The following is a 22,829-nucleotide window of genomic DNA, read 5'->3' as shown; positions in this document are numbered from 1 at the left end:
CCACCTTGTGGGTACAGCAGGCGGCGGCTTTTGGGGACAGCGGTGTTTGCGGACACGCTGCGGGCGGTGAGGAGTCGTCTCAGCATTGCAGGAAAGGATTACATTCTTGGCAGGCCCCAGTGTACAAATAAACACCAAATCCTACTTGAACCCCTTTTGGTTCTAAAGTTCCCTTCCCTCTCTTAGTTGTGATTAAGGCAGACAAGTGAGAAAAAGAAAAAAAAAATCACAGAGAACAAAAGTAGTTCCATTCATAACTTTTAAGTGGCCAAGAAAGAAGGAAGGAACTGAAAGGAGAGACCCAGGAGGTCAGGATGTGGAGCGATGCATCCGATACAGTCTTCAAAGACTATCATCAGTTTCATAGCATGGTAATTTTTAATATTAAAAGTAAATTGTACATGTATCTTTATAAACAATATGCATAAAATAGATCATATTCTAAAACCTTTTGCTGTTTTTTTTTTTTAATGCTTTTTTTTCTCTTTTTTTCACAGTGAATTTCTTAGGTGTTGGATTTTCCGTGGGAGTTAATAGTGCAAGTGGAAGGAGCTGGCGCTGCCACGGTCCGGCCTCCCCCAGGCTAGTACAGGTCCTTGTAGATCTCCTGCAGCAGCGGGTGCAGGCTCATGTCCGTCTCCGTCTTCTTGATCACGTGCAGCAGCTGCACGTGCTCCGTGACGATCTGTCTGAGGTCCGTCATCTTCTGCAGCAGCTTGGCAAATAGCTGGGAGGACTCGGGGTGGTTCAGCTTGAGCTGGAGCTCCAGGGCCTGCAGCAGGCTGTCCTGGATGTCCTCGATGGGTTTCACGTTCAGCAGGCCGGGGCGGTCTGGGGAGCAAAACCAGAAGACATAACGGGAGGGGTCAGTCAGCAGTTCTGCAGGGCTGGACAGCTCCTGATCATCCACCTGAGGGCGTTTGCCTCTTTCTTTCCTGGGCTGTGTCTGGTGCCCAGGGCCTTTACATCTGCTAGGCAAGCCTCTACCACTAGGCTACGCCCAGTCCCTGCTCTGCTTCATAAATGCAGCCCCGAGGGAGGGGTGAGCAGCCAATCGGGGAAAAAATTTGAGGATGGAATTGAAGCCAAAAGTCTCAGTGTTCCCTCCATGTGGCTGATGTGTCACGCACCCAGGGCCAGCCTGTCCCCAGTAGCTGGGACAGTAGGCGTGTTCCACCACACCTGGTGTGACATGTTTCACACCTACCTTTGAAGGAAACCCTTCAATTGTTTACTCCCAGTACTGCTGTTTGCTAGAGATTGTGGTAAATAGGCTTTCCAAGAATTCTCAAATTTTCAGTTTGTTTTAGTGAGGAGCTGTTGGTTGGATTTTATCAAATGCTTTCACATTTCTCTATCTAAAGAGATAGGATATCTGAAGAGAAAGGCCTTATCTTATAACGTGCAGAGCGAGAGTTGTATTCATAGATCTCCTTGTACCCTTGGACTCATTTATTCATATTTTATTTAGGGTTTTTCTATTCGTCCTCGTAGCTGGCCCCTCGTAGCTCCACTTTGGTGTCTTCTTTTGTGGGTTTAAGTGTTAACCAGCCCTGGGCACTATGCTTGGGCCATCCACCCATGCTTCTCCATGCTCACTATCTGTTTGTCTGGGTTTCTTGGGATTCCTCTGCCAAACCATTTCACCCTGTGATAAATCCGGCACCACCTTTTTATTTTTCTTCTATCGACTAATCTAGTCAGGCTCCCAAATCCTAGAAACTTGGAAGTAACTTCTTTATTTTGGCATTTTTGAGGAAAGATCTCACTATATAACCCAGGCCAGCCTTATGATCCTTCTTCTTTGGCCTTCCAAGTCCTGAGATTTTTAGTTAATTTATGAAGTTGTATATGATATTCTCTTATCATTGAGAATCTATTATGTTGTGTCCTTTAGCTTAAGGAGATTGATTGATTGGTCAGTTGTGGGGCTTGAACTGGTGCTGGTGCTGTTCTTGCTGAAGGCTAGTGCCCTACTACTTTGAGCCACAGAGCCACTTGGGGTTTTCTGATTGGTAATTGGAGATGAGAGTCTCATGGACTTTCCTGCCAGAGCTGGTTTTGAACCTTCAATCCTCAGATCTCAGCCTCCTAAGTAGCTAGGATTATAGGCATGTGCCACTGGCGCCCAGATTGAATGCTTTTTAATTGTGTGTTTTTTCATTTAAAAGCCTGATGGTCATGCTTTTTTCTTGAAAAAAAAAAAAAAACAACCCCAAAAATAAAAACAGATGTCTTGATTTTATCAAGACAATGTATATAACTCTCTTAAAAACATGAAACAAGAAACAACTTTTAGGGTTTCCCCCCCTCCTATTCTTAGTTCAGAAACTTCAGAAAGGTGAAAGCTCTCTTTCAGGTTGCAGTGCCTTGCTTCCTAAGTTAATGCATTTGGGGCTCCGAAGCTTTCCTCTGGAGACTGATGAGCTTTCATGACTATGCTATTGCTCGTTCTTTCTAAATAGCCTCTTACAATTGTTTGATTTCATCTTTAGCCTGGATGATACATAAAGACAGGGATTTAGGATTTGGGTCTCATTGGCTGCGTAAGTTGGGATGTTAGGTTTTCTCCATAAAACCTCTCAGTGAGAGTCAGGACCCCACTGGGGGACCTGTACTGCCTTCAAGGTTGAGCTTGAGGCTGTGGCTCTCCTTCTCTCTTCCTTCTCTTCCTTCCCTCAGCTCTTTTCTCTGCTGGGTTTTACTTTCCTTTAAATATCTGCAGGCGCTCTTCTTTGCCCTGAGCTGACTCTCGGCTCTGAGCACTTTCTGTTCCAAGTTCCCAGGCCCTCTCCTGCATGATGCCTGCTTTGCTTTTAAAAACATTTTTTTTTTTTCCCTTTAGCACTGTGACCACAGGCATGGTTTCAAACCTGAGGCTGTGTGCTCCACCGTGATCCTTCCTCTCCTCCCATCTCCTTTCTCCCAGTCCTGAAGGATCATCACTGTACTGGATCCCCTTTGAGGAGTAAAGGGGCTGAGAAGCCCTAGCTTTGTATTCTCCCCCTGGGAAGCCACACTTCATGAAGAGGGGAAGGAAGAAAGTCTCAGAGGAAAGAAAGAAGCTTTGTGGAGTGAACGTCAGGATGGAGGCCTGCAAGAGCAAGACTTCAGCCTCCCTCCCCTGCCAGCCAGGATTGGTTACTGACTCTGTCCTCTCTCCTGACCGGCCCTGAGCCACCCCGGGACTCCCAGGAAGCCTCTGGCTGGCTGAGTTAGAGCGACTAGCTTTGTCTGGCCACATGCCCTGCCTGGAAAAGCCCAGTTCTCCTGAATGTCCAACAGGCCTGGGGGCAAAGCCACGAGCACACCTCCACTGGACGCTGGGTCCGCGCACTGCTGTCCTCTTTGGTCACAAGGTGAGGCTCCGGAGAGCAGCAGAGAAGCCGGAGACATCCAGGGGGGTTTTCACAGTGCTCCACGCTCCCCTAAACTAACTTCATTATTGCTTTTCATTACAGAAGGAACTTGGGTTTACTCTGATTTCTCTCCCCCTCTGACTTCTCCAATACACGCTCCCCCCCCACCTCTGATGATCAGATTAAGTATAATTGCTTTTTTTTTTTTTTAAGACATTTCAGCATTTAATTTTGGAATCATCAGCAGGGGGAAAAAATGTCCGATGATGAGAAGGAAATAAAATTGTTTAGTCCTGGCCTGGAGACCCACAGCTCTGGGGGCCTTTCTCAGAAATACCCCACTGGGGCTTCAAGAAAAGCTGGATTCCTGGGGCCTCGGGTTTAACAGTGACCCCACCCTACCCCAGCCAATGTTAATGACTTCGAGGGCTGTGTGGGATCGCGCTGGGCGAAGCTGGCTCACAGCCCCCCTGAGCCTCGGCTCCTCTCCCTGCCTTCTCGAGCTGCACCGGGTCGGAGTGGGGGTGAGGGCTGTCCAGGTGATCACGTGAAATCTAGGCGGTCTCCTCTATCAGACTACGAAACTCCCAAAGGCAGCGGCTGGGCCTTGCTGGAAACTCGGCCCTGGGGCGCGGTGAGATGGAGAGGTCCCTCCAGAAGGGGGAAAGGATCTGGTTTGGATTTTCAAACCCCTCTTTGGCAAGTTAGCATTTATGACGTGATGGATGATGTTTGGCTGAGGGGCTGAGAGCTGTGGCCACAGATTCAGTTTATTTTCTCCAGTGACAAGTTAGATCATGTATGGATCATTCCCACTGTCCCTCTGGCAGAGCCTCCGTGAGGAGGGAGCAGGGTTCAGGGGAGAAGGCTACAGGTCCTCCTTCTCGGTCCTCCATCAGCTCTGTGGCCTTGGACTGGTGCTGCTTGCTGGGCTCCGTGGCCACCTCTGTACACAGAATGGCTAAGTCCATGATCTCAAAATCCCAAGCTCAAAATTCAATTTACTTATTCCCTCTAATCCGCCGCTCCCGTGATTCAAGAGGAGGAGGAAGAAAAAAAAAAAGCCACCCCTCAGAAAGTGAATTGGAAAAGTATATTATCAGGCGACACACACAAGTGAGAACAACTGGCTTATTTCAGATCAAAACCACAAAGGGAAGCCTCAGAGGTGTCAGGTCAAGGGCAAAGGTGGTCTCCTCAGGAATTCTCCTTTCTTCCTGTTTTCCTCTCCATGCACCCGCTGAATGTCAGCGCTGTCCCGGGTCCTACTTTCCTTCCCCTCCCCTCCTCTCCCTTTCCCCTCCCTGCATGCAGGGGCTTCCAGGTCATTTCGACAAAGGCCACCCATTGTCTTCCCTGCACCTTTCCCAGGTGAGCAGGGCTGGAACAGGCTGAAGGTCAAGGCCAGGCTCCCAGAAGGCTCACACATACTCTGAGGCTGGAGTCAAGTACTGGTTCCTGACTCCCCAGGCTCTGAAGAATTGGGAAAGAAAGCCTTCCCGGACCCCTTGGCTCAGCCCTGGGATTGATCTGGGAGCACTGTTGGTTCCGAGCAGATCTGCAAAGCTTCTATCTCGTCCAGCTCTGGTTCTGAGCTGAGGGTTCACAGCTTATCTAAAGTGCCCCCCCCACCCCACTACAAGGCCGTCCCTGAATGAGAGGGGAGATGGGGAACCCAACAGGGCTGGTTTCATCTTGGCTCTGGGAGTTATCACCCTGGCCTCTCTCCTCCTTCCCCATTGGCCTTATGCAGCCTGTCCAGGAGGAAGTCTGTTTGCTGGGCTGCTGTGATCATCCATCACCCATGAAGGACATCAGTGCAGCTTTGGGGTGAACAGTGAAGGAGGAGGGGTGACTTGGGTCTCAGCACTCTGCAACTTAGCTTTCTTTTTGCACGCGGGACAAAAACAAACCATTAAAAAAGTGATGTTGCTCAGTTCACTTCTTTTCTTTTCCAGTCCTGGGTCTTGAACTCAGGGCCTGAGCACTGTCCCTGGACTTTCTCAAGGCTAGAGCTCCACTACTCGAGCCGCCGCGTCACTCTTGGCTTTTTTCTATGTATGTGGTACCAAGAACTCCAACCCAGGTCTTTGTGCATGCTAGGCAAGCACTCTACCACTAGGCCACTCTCCCATCAAGATTTTTCATGCCACTCCTGGGGCTTGAACTTTGGACCTGGGCGCTGTCCCTGAGCTCTTCAGCTCAAGGCTACTTCCCTATCCCTTGTACCACAGCACCACTTTCCATTTTCTGGTGGTTAATTGGAGATAAGAGTCTCATGGACTTTAATGCCTGGGCTGGCTTTGAACCTTGATCCTCAGATCTCAGCCTTCTGAGTAGCTAGGATGATAGGAGTCTGGCTAGGGTGTGTGTGTGTGTACATGCACATGTGTATGTGTGTATGCATATGTATGTGGGGGGGGTTGCATGTGTGCTGTGCATGCAGCTCTGTTGCTGGTGGCTCAGCCTTCTGGGGCAACGCAGGTAAACTCTCAACACTTCCCCTATGAGGCAATGGCTGCGTTCTCTGACTGTGTCCAATAATGACTTTATAGGCGCATAATTTAGCCAAGACAGTGGAAGGGGAACACTACAATGAAACCAAACCCAGCTAATAATTTTGTGTCTGCCCCTGTGGGGCGGGTCTGCATGAGTGGACCCCATCTCCATCTTCCACCCCACCTCCCAGAGTGCAACCTGGACCGGCATCTGGGTCCTTCCCTCCATGGCACCTGTCAGCCTCTGGGAAGTGCTTGTGTCCCTTCCTTCCTGCTTGGGGTGAGGCCCTGGCAGCTGTAGCCACTTGATGTCCCTTTCTCTCAGGGCCTGTAGTCTGCAGGCTCCCTTCCCTACCCCCTTGCCCCTTCTGTGTCCAGAACTGGATGGATCTGGGGGCTGGAAGTAGGGGAAGCAGAAGGAAATGGGAGGAGAGGACAGCAACTGGACAGCAGCAGAGCTTAAAGCTCCACTCTGCTGAGCTAGGGAGTATGGAGCAGAGGGGAAAGCCCCACCCACCCCCAAGGCCTAAGCCAGCTCAGCCAATCAGAGGCAGTGGGCAAGCAAGGCTTCCCCACACCCCCTCCACCATGGTTCTCTTTCCCCTGGCTTTGGACAAGTAGTGAGAGGAGCCTGAGATAGAACCTGCCCTCCATTCGTGCTTACCCCAGAGGCATGTGGCTCTGAAGCAGCTCCTCACAGCCCTGCCTGTGCTGGCTTCCTTTGACGGGGAGTGGGGGACGGTTTTACATCTCATCTCCCCTCCCTTCTCACTCCCCAGTATCTCTCTCCCTGTGGGTTTGTTCTCAATCCACAACTAATCTCCTTAAACTGCTGGCTGATAAAGGGATTAGCCAGGCCCCAGGGCCCTTGCTCTGTGGGGCGGGATCATGGAGGACTTGGTGAAATCTCTCCCGTTTGACTGGCAGGCTGGAGTGGGGCTGTTCCAGGCCCATGCCAGAGGCCGTGCACACTGGCATTGCACTTGCTTGGGGGCACTGATAAGGAAATGAATTACCTACCTCGGGAGGTAAGAGATTATCCATGATTACACTGCTAGTGAGCTATGGGGGTGCAGTGGGGGTTTTGAACCCCCACTCCTGGAAGCCCAGGCTTACTGTGGGTACCCCGGGGCCTCCGTCCTTACCTGCGGGAGACCAGCGGATGGGGCCCTTTGGGGAAGTGGCTTGGGCTCACCCGGAGTTTAATCACCCACGCACTGTAAGAGCCCCACCTGATAAAGCCCTCTGAGCAGCGGTCATGGCCGCCAACCCTTTCCACTCCCCGCCACCCCTCAGTGGGCGTGGGCAAGGGTGATGACTCAGCAGTTTGGCTTTCAATCTTAGGGTGCCTGAGCCCCCACTCCAGGGTTTGCTCACTCACTCAGATGAGCCCTGGAGGTTTGATTTCTGGGGCCAGGGCAGGCAGAGCAGGGGCTTCCTATGTTCTGTTAAGGAGCAAAGCCTGAGCCCTGCGGCCTCTCTGTTTTGGGGGTCCCCATCTGCCAGATGACTCCAGGTGTGTCATCACCCCTCCTTGGGCTCTCTGGGTCTTAGTATTGGGGTATCAGTGGGGAGCTTAAACAAACCCCACCCCTTTCATAACCAGCACACAAGGTTATGAAAAATAGAGAAGGAAGGGGACATTTCCAGAAGCTTCGGAGTCCCAGTGCCGACCCTGTGCCTTGCCCACTCCTCGTGGCTTTGCCATGGTTCCATCATCACCCCCACTCCCCATCATCCACTTTTCCTGCCCAAGAGAAATCGGGTGGCAGCGTGGATGCTCAGTAAGAAAAGTCACCTGCGCCACAGGCCTGGCCTGCCTCCCGGGCACAGGGCCGTGTGGGGAAAGAAGGAAGTTCAATATTTAGCTGCGCTGGGGAGGTGGAGGCTGGCATGGGGCGAGGGAGGAACTGGGTGATAAAGCACGTGTTCAGTATGCATGAGACCCGGGTTCAGTCCCTGGCACTGCACATGTGTGTGCGGGTGGGCAGGCAGGCAGGCAAGTGCACACACACACACACACACACACACACACACACACACACACTGGCTTTTCCCAAGCTTCCAGATTTCATCTTGAACGCCCACCGAGGAGGCAGAGCCCCTAAGCTAGGGCTTCCTCAACCCCACCCGGAGCCATCACCCTGGGCACCCTCCGCCTGCCTTCCACACAGTGGTGGGACATGGAAGACAGACAGTTGGCCTTTTATAGCTGGACCCGGTGGGGACAAGGACAGAGAGGTGGCAGCTTTCAAGCCCTGTGGACGGCGGCCACGCTCCTGGACTGTCTCTGGATGGACATTTTCAGCAGTCATGAATTTCTCCCTCAACCTTTTGTTGTAGCCACTTATCTGTCTTAGGACCTGGTAGGAGGTGGTATCTGATTAAGAGGAAATGTGTTTACTGAGCTATTTAAAGTTTACCGCTCATTTTCATGACAAGTTCTGCAAACAACACCATTATGTCCTGGCTTAAGTCCAGGTGCTGGCTGGCTGACAGACTCAAGAACCACACGGCCAGCTTTCTGCCTTGTTGCCATCTTCCCCCAGCACATGTCAAAGCCAAAGGAACAAGCTTCCCCCCGCCCCCCAATCCTGGGGCTTGACCTCAGGGCCTGAGCACTGTCCTTGGGCTTTCTCAAGGCTAGAGCTCTACCACTTGAGCCACAGCACCATTGCCAGCTTTTTCCATGTATGTGGTACCACGGAATGCAACCCGGGTCTTCGTGCATGCTAGGTGAGCACTCTACCACTAGGCCAAACTCCCGGACCCCAAACGAGTAAGTTTGTAAAGATAATCTTAGTAATAATATCTGAACTACAACCTGAACATTTTAACACTTCTGGTAGTATTGGGATTTGAACTCAGGATATGTGCTTGCTTGGCTGACTCTCTACCATTAGAATCACACCTCTCATCCTGCTTTGTGCTGGTTGTTTCGGAGCCTGTCTAGCAAACTTTTCTGTGTAGGAAAGCTTCAAACCAGGACCTTCCACATCTCACACACCGAGTATCTGGGACAACAGGTATGAACCACTGGTGCATGGAGACAATGTGGAATCTAATGGTTAATTGATTTTTTTCCCCCACTGCTGGGGATTAAATCTGTAGCCTAGGGCACATGACTGAGCCACATGCCCAGTTTTAGGCGCAGGTGCACTGATTTCGAAGTCCCAGATTCCTGAGTCTCATCAGTTTGTCTCTCTATGGCTTTGAGCAGGTGCCATAATCTCTGTAAGTTTCTGATTTCCCATCTGGGGACCCAGTGCCCTGATCAACAAACGGTAGCCATTATCACAATCATTTCTAGTATTCATCCATGAAGAAATTGACTCATTTATTTGGGGCCAGGTACTGGGCTTCTAGGCTGCTTTCATTCTAACAAATGAAAAAGCAAGTCCATCCATGCACCCATGTTCTGGTCACAGTTTGTGACTAAGCCCTGGGGACCCTGGATTGCTGTCCTCACAGGGTGTGGTGAGGTGAGCCCCATCTGACACGGAATGCCAGCTCTTCTTGGATTTGCAAACACTCAGCCAGGAGAACGGTCCAGGCTTCTGCCCTGTTCTCCCTGATCATTCAACAGACTGGAGAAGAGCTCTCCAGAACCACCTCAGACAAGGCTGTGGCAAAAAAGGAGGCAGTGTGTTGGTGAAGGGTACTCTCGAGCCAGCCTCCAGAGGGCCGGCTTGGAGACTGGCCATGGGTGGCAGCTTCTTTGTCATTCAGACGGCCATGGCAGTGTGCCTCGAAAAATACGTGGTAAAATCCAGTGAATTTCTTCCTTGATGTCTTGGAAGTTTAGGAAGAGCTTAAACGGATTCCAAACTGTTTTGAATTAACGAAAAGAGCCTTTTCCTGTCCCAGAGTTCCAGCTAGCCCTGGCCTTGGCTTTTCTTAAGCACCGAAGGCTCGGGGTGTGTTTGGGGGTGGGGGGGCTGAGTCCTGCCACTCAGCCAGTCCTGGGGTCTGTCAGCTTTCCTGCGCTCTGCACTTGACACTGGCCGCTGGGCATGGCGGGGACCACTGGCTAGGAGGCTGGCGTGAGGCAGTGGCGCCAGTGGCAAACATCCCCTTGGTTTTATGACTCCTGACTCCTCCCACTGCAGCAGCACGACTGGGCACAGGGCAGCGGCCACTTCTCATGCCTGGCCTCCTCCAGCGCACAGGCTCGGGCTTCAGGGGATGTGTGAGGACAGCGCGGGGCTGCAGTCTCCTCCACGGTGAGTGAGCACTGTGGCCAGAGGCGGAGGGGACGGGGCAGCGTGCATGGCAGGAAAATGAGGCTCAATTCCTCTACAAACTGCCTGTGGGAGCTACAGGGTGTGTGGTAGAGGGGTGACCAGGGCAGATCAGAGTGCCAGATCAAATGGGATGAGCCATTTCTAGGGGTGCAATTGAGTAACCCCCATCTTAGGGGAGCAAGGTCAATTTCCCCAGCCAATACTGAGTGTGTCAAATCGTTACTTCTGTCTAAAAATCTCCTCCTTGGGGTCTCTAAGGACCCCCTTCCAAGTCCCACAGCCCCTTACACCCTGCTGCTTCTCCAAGGCAGAGCTCATGTGAATGCTGCAGAGGAATGTCCTGCAGTCACTCGAGGAACCAGAGACAGACTTCCCATTACATGGAGGGAGAGAAGATAATCACACTACACACAGCAGAAATTCATTTTCTGGAGCAATGCCTTTTGCCTAAATGAAGGTTTTCCCTTTCTCAATTTCCAGGACAAGAGCAACAACCACAAAAAAAAGTAGGGAATTGTGGCTTCATGTGTGGAGACTGTGGATCTCAATCTGCACATGAGTTCTGACTGGACATGGCTTCCCACCCACAACTGCTGGGAATCTTGGTCCCTGGCCTGCGCCCTGTCAGCTTTTCTGAGTAAAGCAGAAGATTGTATCCCTGTGTGCTGCACAAACACAGGCTCCAGGTTATTCTTCCTCACCTGTTGCTATGTTTAGATTTCATGGGGAAAAAAAAACAAATGCTGTCTGGGAAGGTTCTGGCTTTGAAGATGGAGGAGCCAGTCCATGGCAAATCCTTTTTAGAAACGTTTCACAGTTTTTTCGTTTCATGCAATATAAGTACAGATAAAAGGTATTTATGGCTGGGTGCTCATGACTAATCCTAGCTCTGAGGAGGCTCATCTGAGAATCCTGGTTGAAACGCCAGCCTGGGTAGGAAAGGTCCTGAGATTCTTTTCTCCCATTAACTGCCAAAAATCCAAAAGTGAAGCTGTGGCTTAAGTGGGAGCACATTGGCCTTGAGCGAAAAGCTCAGGGACAGTGCTTAGACCCTGAGTTCAAGCCCTAGAACCAGTGCGCGCGCGCACACACACACACACACACACACACACACACACACACACCATTTAAGACTTATGGCAGGCTATTCTTCCACCTTGTGAGCCTATTGGCTATTATAAAGACAGTTTATGGCTAAGAGGAAGTTGTTTATATAGTACTTGCATTTCAGTGGCACCATTTTTAACTTTCATAACCCAATCCCACTGAAACTCCGTCATTGCAATATCAAATTAAATCCAATCACGTTATTCATGGAGCTATCCCTTGACCAGTTAATAAAGGTTTCTCCCCTCCCACCACAGGCTGATTTTTCACAAACAGAAGCACAGAAGCCACACCAGAAGTCCATTTCACTATGAGACCCCATCATTTCAAACACTTCATCCAAGGATGAGAGCAAAACTTTCTCTGATGCTACCCAGAAACGTGTGAGGGGCAATTGGAAGTAATGGTTGGCTTAGTAGAATTAGATCATGTACCTGCAAGGTTACATTTCTATGAATGGTTAAATCACTCAGCTCTGTCCTGTGCCATGGGGGAGGAGGCAGGGGTCAGAGGACACCCCCTCCATTCCTGATATGGAACCCCAGTTCAGAGTGGGGAGGGGAACAACTGGACCCCAAATGCTTAGCTGTGCCTTCTCCTTGGGCATCGAAAGCTAAGTGGCACGTGTCATTTCTTACAGGAACTAAAGATTAGTTTGGCTTTCTGGGAAGGAAAGGAGAAAGACCTTGAAGAAAAATGCAAAGGGGGCAAATGTCAGCTGGAGAAAAGAAAAGAGCCTGGAGAAAGTTTCCCCTAGTCTTCCTTTGGCAAGAACCTGTGGGGTTCTGGGTTTGGTATCTGTGTGGCTCGTAGCAACACCTGTTAGCATTTCATGCCAGAAGAACACACTTAGGGGGTGTGACCGCCCAGCAGAGTCAAAGCTGGCCGTCCGGCCACGGGCCACCCGTCCCCGACAGGCCACGGATGGCGCCCTTACCTCCGCTGAGGATGATGACGGCGATGAAGATGGCCAAGTCGCTGTCATCTAATTCCAGTGCATTGAACTTCACAGCAAACTCGAACTTGGGCTCCATAAAGTCACCGAAGGGCTTGCGCAGGCTCTTGAGGAATTCCCTGGTCATGAAGCCTTGGCCCTCCGAGATGAGAACCCCGTCTTTATTCATCAGGGAGGCCAGCATGGTGTAGATGATCTCGTGGACGCCGTATTTGAGCAGAGTCACTTGGTCGTTCAAGTCAAGGTTCACAAACCCGGGGATGCTCTTGGCGTACTCGGTGATCTCCTGCACCGCCTCCACGGAGCGGAACTGAGAGCCCTGGAAGATACGGATGGCCACCTCCTTGCTGGGCTCCTGCAGCGGGGTGATGAGCTTGAACTTGATTTTGTCTTCCCCCATCATTAAGGAGTTCATGTCGTAGATGACGTAGGGCTGCGGACAGAACAGGAGAAAGGGGGCTGAGTGGGGAACAGCGTATCCCCAGCTGACAGATAACACCCTAACTCCCGCCTCTGCCTCTGTCTCACGCCTTTAAAGTGGAACAAGGTCAATCAGGAGGAAATTCTTAGCCGGGCACAGTGGCTCACGCCTGTCATCCTAGCGACTCAGGAGGCTGAGATCTGAGGATCGAGGTTCAAAGCCAGCCTGGGCACTAAAGAACACAAGACTCTTATCTCTAATTAACCACAGAAAACCAGAAGTGGTGCTGTGGCTCCAGGGGTAGGGCAGTAGCCTTGAGCTGAAGAGCTCAGGGACAGCACCCAGGCCCAGAGTCCACACCCCACAACTGACCAAAAGAGGAAATTCTTCTCATTTACCTTGGTTATTTCTAGGATCAAATATGATGTAATTGTTTGGGCTGTTTCTTTCAACATGTACATGTAATACTGTACCTAAAAGATGTCTGTTTAATTTTTAAAGCAATGCAAAATCTGTTGTTTGCATCTCAGCTTTCAGCAAAATACAGGTTTAGACTTCTTGAAGAAAATAATTATTGTGGCAACTCAAGGACTGGAAAGACTCACTTGAATGTAAAAGTCACCTTTTAGATTCAATCTACTCGACTGCAAATGAAATGCAGTGTACACATAAAATATATTCCACCATAAAAGTCACCCTGAAAGCAGATTACAGATCTTGAGCCAAGAAAATGTCTGTTTCTTTTTGAATGCTCTGGAAGCCATCTGTTTCAGGAAAGGCAGACATAGAAGGGTCTGTGAGTAAACACTACCAAAAGCAACAAAATAAAAGTGGTGTGGAACTTTCATTACTATTTGTGGTGCTGGGAATTGAACCCAGAGTCTCAAGGATTCTAGGCAAGTACTTTATCACTCTATACCAAACTCTGAACTCATTTTCATTTGTTAAATACTGTCCTTATGAGTTAGCCAGGCAATAAAATATATGCACCAATTACTCACATTCACAACAGGTGGTTTTCAAAAATAAGTTCTGTTGGTTGTGAAATTCTTTCCCTCTCATTTCCTTTGCTAGAATCAACCACACTCTGTCTAGGAAGAGAGAGGCTAATATTCCATTCGTGTTGGGCACAGCTCACTCTAGAAACAGCCAACACTTAATCCTGTTCAAGGACAGATATAAATATGTGCCAGTGGCTCACACCTGTAATCCTAGCTACTCAGAGGCCTGAGATCTGAGGATCATAGTTCAAAGCCAGTCTGGCCAGAAAAGTCTAAGAAACGCTTTATCTCTGGTTAACAAGGAACAAAGATGGGCAGGAAGCCTGGCTCAAGCGGTAGAGCACCAGCTATGAGAAAGAGATCACAAGACCCTGAGTTCAAGCCCTGGTGCTGGCCTAGGCACATATCAAGGCAAAGTAAGCATGCAACTGCCACGGTTGGAACGGAAGGTTCTTACTTTGTGTCTGTGGCTAACAGGTTTGCGGGCCAAAGTCATCTGCCCTGTCTCGTCTCTAGGGGAGATTCTGGTTGCTTTTTTCGGGAGCAGTGGCCCTGTGTTTGTGTACATAGGGGTTCAGCAGGACTGTTATGTACAGACTTACGCCTGTGTGCACACGCATGCACTCTGAGCACCAGTCAAATTTACTTCGGCTGAGGTGCTGAGGTTAGAGGTTAGGGCAGACTGGTTTGTGAAGACCCAGGCTGGGCTTGCCATGCCTGCTCTGCACCCAGCAATCCACTCTGGCACTCTCAGACGCTGAGCGGATATTCCAGCCCACACCCAATTTCAAACTCCCTTCAGCCAAGTCCCCTCAGAGGTGATGTGAGGACCCCAAGCAGGGGTGCCTGGGGGCTCGAACACTTCAAGTCTGCCTGGAGCCAGCTGGATTTCCCAGACATTTTGATCCTGTCCCTCTCTCACTTTCAAGGTTGGTGTTAGTAATGGGAGACAAACAAACAAAACAAAACCCAAGCTGGCTCGCCAGCCTGTGCCTGTCCCCTGCGACTTTCCCACGAGCTTCTGCTCAGCCATGTGGGTTCTTGGCCCAGAGCACATGCACCAAATTCTTCCACTTCCACTTAAGCAGTTTATCTGGAACTGTGCCCGATACCTCACCCGCGTGACTCTTCTCTCCACTTCCCCTGTCCCCTCATATGAAGCCCCAGGTTCCTGTTTTTGAAACTCTGGGATAGTTGAATACAGGGCACAAATCCTGCTAATTTTCTCTCCTACTTTAACAACAATGTGACTTTAACCCCTTGGCAATCGATGTTGGGCAGGATTTCCTGGCCGTAAACATTGAAGGACAGAGAAAGAAGTCAGCCACCCCACCGTCATGCCAAGCCAGGCCAGTTTTGCTTTTGATGGGGTGGGGAGGGGAGGGGTGAGGTGGGGGAGAAGAAAAGAAAACCTTTCAGAATTACTGGGGGGAAAAAAAAGTAAGGAACTGGCAGGTTATAATTCTGGGTAGAGGGCATGCAAATGGACAGCAGATAAGTTTTTGTTAGTCACATCTGATAGTGTGGGTTTCACTGTGGATTCTTTCTTTCCACTTTTGGGTGACTCTGTCATTTGTCAGTCATCTGCAAGGGTGAGCCCCTGGTCAGGCAGTCACCAGCCCCGCCTCCCACCACTGCCCCCGTCTTTGATTCCCATGCGACCTTCTCATCCTCCAACCTAGCTAGAAGGTAGAGCTTGCCTAGGTGAGCAGCCTGCGGCCTCAGTGGGACCCTCCTGGTACAGTATTCTGCCTTCCATACTGCACTGCTTACCGCAGTCACGTTTCTGTTTCTCTCCGCCTTACAGTAAGCGGTGATCTGCCCTTCTCTTGCTAACAGCGTGAGACTAGCGAGGTGCTATTTGCTGATACAGCATCCAAATTAGATAAGCATCCTTTCTTAACAGGAAGCAAGCAAGCTTATTTATAAGTAGAACATACCCAGGAGTGGATGCAGGTTTTGTGGGTTCTGATATGCATACGCTGGTAGGGGCCTTCGCTAAGAAAAATGATGATGAGAAGAAAATAGCTCAGACTCTCGCGGGGCAGGGCAGGACTCTGTGGCAAGGGGGTCTCTGGGCCTAAGCTTCTTTGGCTCAGAGGGAGTCTGCTTGTGGCTATTTTGCTGCTGTGATGTTTTGTCTCCTGAGAAGGGCAGGGCAAGACAAGTATGGGTGCAGAAAGGTGGAGCGGACACAGCTTTCTCCAGGAAAGCCAATGGTCTCTGTAGTGGAAAATCAACTTTTCTTGGAGAGATCCACTTGATCTAATTTTATTTTGATATACTTTGATTAAAAAATAGTTCCATGTATCAAAACCAGCATGGTAATCAGGGAATGGGTCTATGGATGATGAAACTTAGTTATAAATCTGTGGCATTCCTTCTGTATGCAACAGATAGATGATGGGGGAATGGGCTTAGTGGTAAATGAGGGAGAGCAAGAAAAGCTCTCCCTCTCTCCCTCCCTCACTTCTCTATTGAAGGTACCACTGTTGCACCCATGGCTTTCTGAAAGTTAACCACATCTTTTACCACTGACCTCTAGGAATCCAATTTTAATATCTTCATTACAGGAAGAATTAGGTCATCTAGGCACGGTGGCTCATTCCTGTCCTCCTAGCTACTCAGGAGGCTGAGATATGAGGATCGAGAGCCAGCCAGGGCACTAAAGTCCATGAGACTCTTTTTTTTTTTTTGCCAGCCCTGGGCTTGGGGCTCAGGGCCGGAGCACTGTCCTTGGACTTTCTCAAGGCTAGAGCTCTACCACTTGAGCCTTAGCACCACTTCTGGCTTCTTTTCTATGTATGTGGTACCGAGGAATTGAACCCGGGTCTTCGTGCATGCTAGGCAAGCACTCTACCACTAGGCCAAACTCCCGGCCCCTCCATGAGACTCTTATTTCCAATTAATCACCAGAAAACTGGAAGTGGCGCTGTGGCTCAAGGGGTGGGGCGGTAACTTTGAGTTGAAGAGCTCAGGGCTAGCACCCAGGCCGAGTTCAAGTCCCATAATCAACCAAAAAAAAAAAAAAAAGAATTAGGTCAAAGATTTTTAGGTTTAAAGCTCCTTTTGAATAGTAAACTATAGGAGCTGAATGAGGAAGCTCAGCTAAAGAAGCCCAGGTTACTCTGGCTGATTTCTCAGTGGAGGCTGGTATATACGCATTGCCTGCACCCTTTTAAGAGCCCACCTGGAAACTTGTCAGAGCCAAAGCTAGCCAGGAGGGGGAGTTCCTGGCGGCGGGGCTGGCCAGGTAGTCAGGTTTCTCCAGGAAGAAAGGGATTCGCGCTCAGGGCCCATCCCTCTGCTTCCTTCTTCCTTTTTAAACTTCCGGCGGGCCTTTCCTCATGGTGGACATACTCAGTCCTCTTCCTTACCTTAATGCTAAGCGGCCTGGTTTGGTTCCCTCAGCTACTGTTCCACCCAAGTTGAGAGCTCTGGGATTGGTAGAAATCACACTTCGCCCCTGAGTTTGGATAAACTGAAGCCAGGAGTCGTTGCCAAAGCTTAAGAGCAAGCCTGACCTCGAACCAGCCCAGCTCCCATCCTCACACTCGCCACACAGCGTCTCTACTTCTCTCCTTCCAAGAAAGCTCACTGTTCTGGAAGGCACTGGGGCTGGAGGGCAAAGCCCGCAGGGATGGGGGCTGAACTCGTGGACTTGCGTCTCCTAGCACAGCCCACCCAGTGCTTACGTTTGAAAGACTGTCAGATGCAATTGTTTCCCCACATAGATTTAGAGGTCTAAGACAAACGAATGAAAGCCTAACAAGAGTTATTCACACTGAAATGAACAAGCATATAAGCATCTTTAAAAAAAAAATCAGGGGCCGGGAGTTTGGCCTAGTGGTTAAAGTGCTTGCCTAGCATGCATGAAGACCCGGGTTCGATTCCTCAGTACCACATACATAGAAAAAAGCCGGAAGTGGTGCTGAGGCTCAAGTGGTAGAGCTCTAGCCTTGAAAAAGCCCAAGGACAGTGCTCAGGCCCTGAGCTCAAGCCCAGGACTGGCAAAAAAAAAAAAATCATCTTTGTCAGCCAGTAAGTCAGTGGAAAAAGGCATTGGCTTAGTTCAACCACAGGAAGGGGGGGGGGTGACCCCGTGTGCTTTCTTCCTGAACGGTATTATTATTATTATTATTATTATTATTATTATTTGCTAAGGATGAAATCCAGAGCCATACACATGTTGGACAAATGCTTTACTACTGAGCTCTCTCTCCTGCCCCAGAATATTCTGCTTATTCTTGAGAGAACTCTACTAGTTCAAGTACGTTATACCTATGCCATTCCTGATGATTTTAGCCATGAGAGAACTGATGGATGCTGACAGAACCATGGCTGTTCCCAGGAGTTGACCCTCTCCATCAGCCATGAACTACTTAGCACTCATGGGGCCCCTCTCCTCTAGGCTCCCCGCCATGGTCTTCTTCTCAGCAGATTCCACCTCACGTGGAGAGAGAGAGAGAACACCTTTTGCTTTGCTGTGTGGGGTTGAGAGACAGGCTTCTGCGATGGCTGCGTGCACAGGTGGCTTCCCTGCCCTGCCGTCTCTTGTTTCACACACCGTGGGGAATGACCACTTTCTTGAAGACCCCAGTGGGCTCTTGTCAGGGGAGGGGCAGCAACTCCACATGTCCCATCATAAACACAGTGATGCCTGGACTCTGGAGTCTAACAGACGCCAAAGAAAATGTTCTATTTCAGAGAGAGAGAGAGAGAGAGAGAGAGAGAGAGAGAGAGAGAGAGAGAGAGAGAGAGAGAGAGAGAGAGAGAGAGAGAGAGAGAGAGAGAGAGCGCGCGCGCGCAGCCAGGGCCCCACCATCGCTGAGATATGAGTGCAGAGTTGGCGAGCGCGACAAGGGTTTTTCTTTTTTCCCCTCCCTACTTCTACATATTGTTTCATGACAAACCACGGCAGTGAGAATGGTTTGTTATTTTTTTTTTAAATCATCCTGTTTATTTTCATCAGTAAGCATGGCATCACGTGCCACCCAGAGTGGTCACTGCACAGAATGGTTAGCAGAGTCGATTTAGTTATCACACTGCCTTCAGCTTCCAGGGCTGAGAAGGGGCTCTGGCAGGCAGGGGCTATGGCTGGAACAAGCCACTCCGGGGGTGGGGAAAGAAGGGGTGGGGACGGCTACTTCTACCCTGCCAGTGGTGAGAAGGTTCATTGTTCCTAACGGTGCTGAGTCCAGAATTCCCAGTTCTCATTCTGCTGGGCAGGCTGAAAATGGAGGGTGAGATGTGATGAGGTGGACAGGAGGCGCAGGGGCATTTTGTGTGCCTGTAGTGAACAGCTGCAAATGGCCCTAGGAAATGAGATACAGGAGAAGGAAGTGAAGCTGGGGACCCTAGCTCACTGGCCTAGAGGCACAGGCTGAGGAGGCAGCTGGCGTGTCCCGGGTCGGTTAAGGTGAAATGAACAGTGAGATAAAATTTAAGAATGGCCTCTTTAGTCCAGTCATTTCCTTATTCCAAGGTCCTGGGTAACTGGTCATTCCCTTTGCTGAGGGCCTAACCCCAGGCCTGGCCAAAGCAAAGCTAAGTTAGAGATGGGCCTCAACAGTGGGTTTTACGCTGTCTCACACACAGCCCCTAGTCAGGCTGCAGCTCTCATCCCCACCCTCTGGAGAAGCCAAGCCTTCAGCACAACTTCTCCTATCAACACAAATCTTAAGTCTCTAGGGCCTCAGCCAAGAGATAGCATAACAGCCCAGAGATAGATGCTATCAAATGAATAATATGACCGTGAAGATAAAGAACAAATCTCATTGGAAATAACATTTGGGGTTTCCCCCCTCACCCCCTCCCAGATCCCTCTCTGAGTTATTTCTTTCCACTGGTGCTTAATTTGATTTTGCAAGATAAGGAGAAAAGACAGCACCAAACAATCCGATCTCAGTTTTGTGTAATCAGCGAATGGATTATTTGAATTTGGCTCAGTGTCTGTTTCTTGTTCTAGACCCTAACCAGAGGCAAATCCGCCACTGTCTAGATCAGCCAAGGATGTCCTGTTTGGTGAGCAAATACTGACTTAGTGAGAAGTCCTCTGCTGAAAGTCCAGAAATTCAAAGGACATTGCCAACAGTTTTTAATTCAATTAAACAAATACAGTTTGAGTTCCTATGGGTGCCTGTGCGGGGTGGCCTGGCAAACACTTGGTCTCTGAACTCTGAGAAGCTTAAAATCAAGTTTTTTTTTTCTTTTTGGCCTTTTCTCTTAAAATAATTGAATAGCCATTTTTTTTTTTGCCAGAAAGAGCCTCCAATCTTATTTTTACTCACGGATTTAGAGCCAGCGACTCACCTGGGATGGGATTTGAAAGTGATTTGCAGTGACTTGTGTATTTCAGAACAAAGACGGAGGTGAGTTGGACATTTAACTTCTTGACTCTCGGCATTTCTTTGGTCCCTTGTCTTCCTCCTAGCATTTAGACACTATGAAATCTACAGGGCTTGCGGGCAGAATGGCAGCAGGTGTGTGCCAGAGGGGAGAGGTGAGGACTCAGTGCAGGGAAAAGTAGGCGGCTCAGGGCCCAGGGCTGCGAGCTACCATGGCCTCCTTCCGGTTCTCCCCACACTGCTCCAAGCAGCTGCTGCCATTTGCTCTAGGTGTTCACTTCCCTTCTCTATCTGGGGATGAAACAAATTACAGGTCCGCACTCCCATTTGACCCCTGGTCCTGTCTCCTCGGAAGGCAGCAGCTGTCTGGTCCCTGTGACTCATGACCACAACAACACGAGATAAAAAAGTGTCTGGACCATGAGTGTCTTGGGATGCCCAGGTGTCTGGAGCCACGGGGGTCTTATACATTCACAGAAGATAAGCACACCCAGACTTTCCACGTGCCCCGGCAGTGAATGTCACTGCTGGCCAAGGGAAAGCATCTGGGGACGGAGGTCCCGAGGGACTGCCGTGCTGAGAACATTCTGCGCCAGGTGTCAAAAGCCTGCACTGCGCCCTTGTCCTTCCACATGCCTGCCACAGGGTCTTAGGACAAAAGATCTCACCTCTCTAGACCTCAGCTTCCCTGCCTGTAAGAAGAAGATACCAATAAATAACAGGAGCTGCCGTGTGGAGATGGCCCTGTGGCTTGAATGTAAAGAATGCGCAGCAGAGCTGTTTTGCAATGGCCGGCACGGGAGGCAGGTGTGTCACGGGTATAGCACATTAACAATCTCTTTTGTGAGAAGGACGTTCGACTTTCCTACGTGGCTCTGGACCTCACTCTTACTAAATAGGTTAGTTAGAAGGAAAAAGAACTTGAAGGTAGCCAGCAAAATATTCCGAAAGGTAATGACGGTCCCTTAGGATGTAACCGAGTGTGTTGAAAGTCACACATGGCCTGGCTTGGGGGTGGGTCCCTGACAATCTGTGTGCAGGGCTTTCAGGACGCTCAGACCACCGACATCACCAACTGAGGTAGCAACCACCCTGCCAGAGGCCCCTGTCACCCTGCCAGCCCATGGCAGAATGGGGACCAGAACACAAGGACAGTTTGCCCCCCACCCCCCGCCTCCTTTTTCTCGTGGAGCTTGAACTCAGGGCCAGGGCTCTGTCCAGGAGCTCTTTTGCTCAAGGCTAAGGCTCTACCACTTTGAGCCACAGCACTGCTTCCAGTGTACTGGGAGTTAATTGGAGTGTCATGGACTTTCCTGCCCTGGCTAGCTCTGAACCATGGTCTTCAGATCTGAGCCTCCTGAGTAGGATTATAGGCATGAACCACTATCATCAGGCACGCTTGTTACCTTTTAATATGAGTGCAGGCTGTGTGCTTGGCCTTTGGCCCGATAAGAGCTCTGCTTCCTGGAAAACTTAAGAACCTTTACAACCCCTCTAAGTGTCGGAAGCTGCAGGCATGGTAAGGAGCCATCCGAAAGCTGGGGATGCAGCTGGCTTTAGTGCACAAGTTCAGCAGGCCTGGGGCCCCAATGCCGACACCACAACCTCCAGCACACACAGCTAGGGTAGGCACAGTGCCCGAGAACCCTGGGGAGACACTCTGGGCTCCCAGAAATAAAAACCACGCGTGACCAGGACAGAAAGGCTATACAGCAAAGTACTTCCCAATGTATGTGTGTGTTTGCCAGTCCTGGGCCTTGAGCTCAGGGCCTGAGCACTGTCCTTGGGCTTTCTCAAGGCTAGAGCTCTACCACTTGAGCCACAGCACCACTTCTGGCTCTTTTCTATGTATTTGGTACTGAGGAATTGAACCTGGGCCTTTGTGCATGCTAGGCAAGCACTCTACTACTAGGCCAAACTCTCAGCCCTTCCTAATGTGGTTTTACACCCAGGATAAACTCTGTAGGAGTGGGTTGCTATTTCTGACAGTTCAAAGCATGGGCATGCCTTTTCCACGCCTGGCTCAGGCTCCTTCCAGCTGCCTGAATGCTTGGCTGTGGTTGTGCTCAGTTATTTTCCTGCTTAGAAAAAAAAAAAATAAGGAGTAGATTCTGAGAGCAGGCAGTTGCATGACAGGGCTTCATGTTCACTCCTTAACATTCAGATGACCTGTGCATTCTCTCTTTTTTTTTTTTGCCAGTCCTGGGCTTGAGCTCAGGGCTTGAGCAATGTCCTTGGACTTTCTCAAGGCTACCACTTGAGCCTCAGCACCACTTCCGGCTTTTTGCTATGTATGTGAGGTACTGAGGAATCGAACCCGGGTCTTCATGCATGCTAGGCAAGCACTCTACCACTAGGCCAAACTCCCAGCCCCCTGTGCATTCTCTTATAGTTTTGTTGTCATTGTTTTAGTCGGTCATGGGGCTTGAACGCGGGGCCTGGGCACTGTCCCTGAGCTTTTCCCCTCAAGGCTAGCGCTGTGTCACTCAGCCACAGCGCTATGTCCTGTGCATTCTCCCATTAATCTCAAAGATTCCATGGCAACACAGAACACTTACTTTTCTCAAAACAATGTTAACTTATCCCATCTGAAGCCATTTCCTGCATTTCAGACCCAGCCTGCATGGCTGAAACACGGCGAATCCTCTGCCCCCCTCCCGCCTCCCCCACCCCCAAGACAGCAGAAGAGAACTAACTGATTTGTCCGTGGTCTTTCCTGTCAAGATGGCCCTCGCCTTGGCCTTGGTCAGCGGGAAGGACTTTATGTATGAGTCATACAGATGCTTGGCCAGGGCCCGGAGGTCGGCTGACTCTGGATTCAGCTGGTCCATATCACTGGAGATCTCAGCCAACAGCTTTTCCTTCTCGGCCTGCGGCATCCGCCCAAACCTGATGGC

General features: G+C 50.1%; 1 protein-coding gene across 5 annotated transcripts in view; it reads right to left on the bottom strand.

Moving 5' to 3' along the window:
• Positions 1 to 259: 259 nt before the first annotated feature.
• The window catches only part of Pparg (peroxisome proliferator activated receptor gamma), a 102,051-nt gene continuing 79,481 nt past the window's right edge, over positions 260 to 22,829 (bottom strand). For 3 of the 5 annotated variants that reach the window (XM_090323999.1, XM_090324000.1, XM_090323998.1), the window contains 2 exons: positions 22,629 to 22,828; positions 11,895 to 12,596 (listed from right to left, as the gene is read on the bottom strand). In XM_090323999.1, coding sequence (XP_090180125.1) covers positions 12,084 to 12,596; positions 22,629 to 22,828 — 713 coding nt within the window. In that variant the 3' untranslated portion in view covers positions 11,895 to 12,083. Of the gene's footprint in view, positions 832 to 11,893; positions 12,597 to 22,628; position 22,829 lie in introns of those variants that run through there. The other 2 variants (XM_090324002.1, XM_090324001.1) reach the window with 2 other exon arrangements.

The sequence above is a fragment of the Megascapheus bottae genome, chromosome 33 (assembly GCF_031878675.1).
Source record: "Megascapheus bottae isolate mThoBot1 chromosome 33, mThoBot2.hap1, whole genome shotgun sequence".
NCBI classification, from domain to species: domain Eukaryota; kingdom Metazoa; phylum Chordata; class Mammalia; order Rodentia; family Geomyidae; genus Megascapheus; species Megascapheus bottae.
This window is presented reverse-complemented; position numbering and strand designations above follow the sequence as displayed.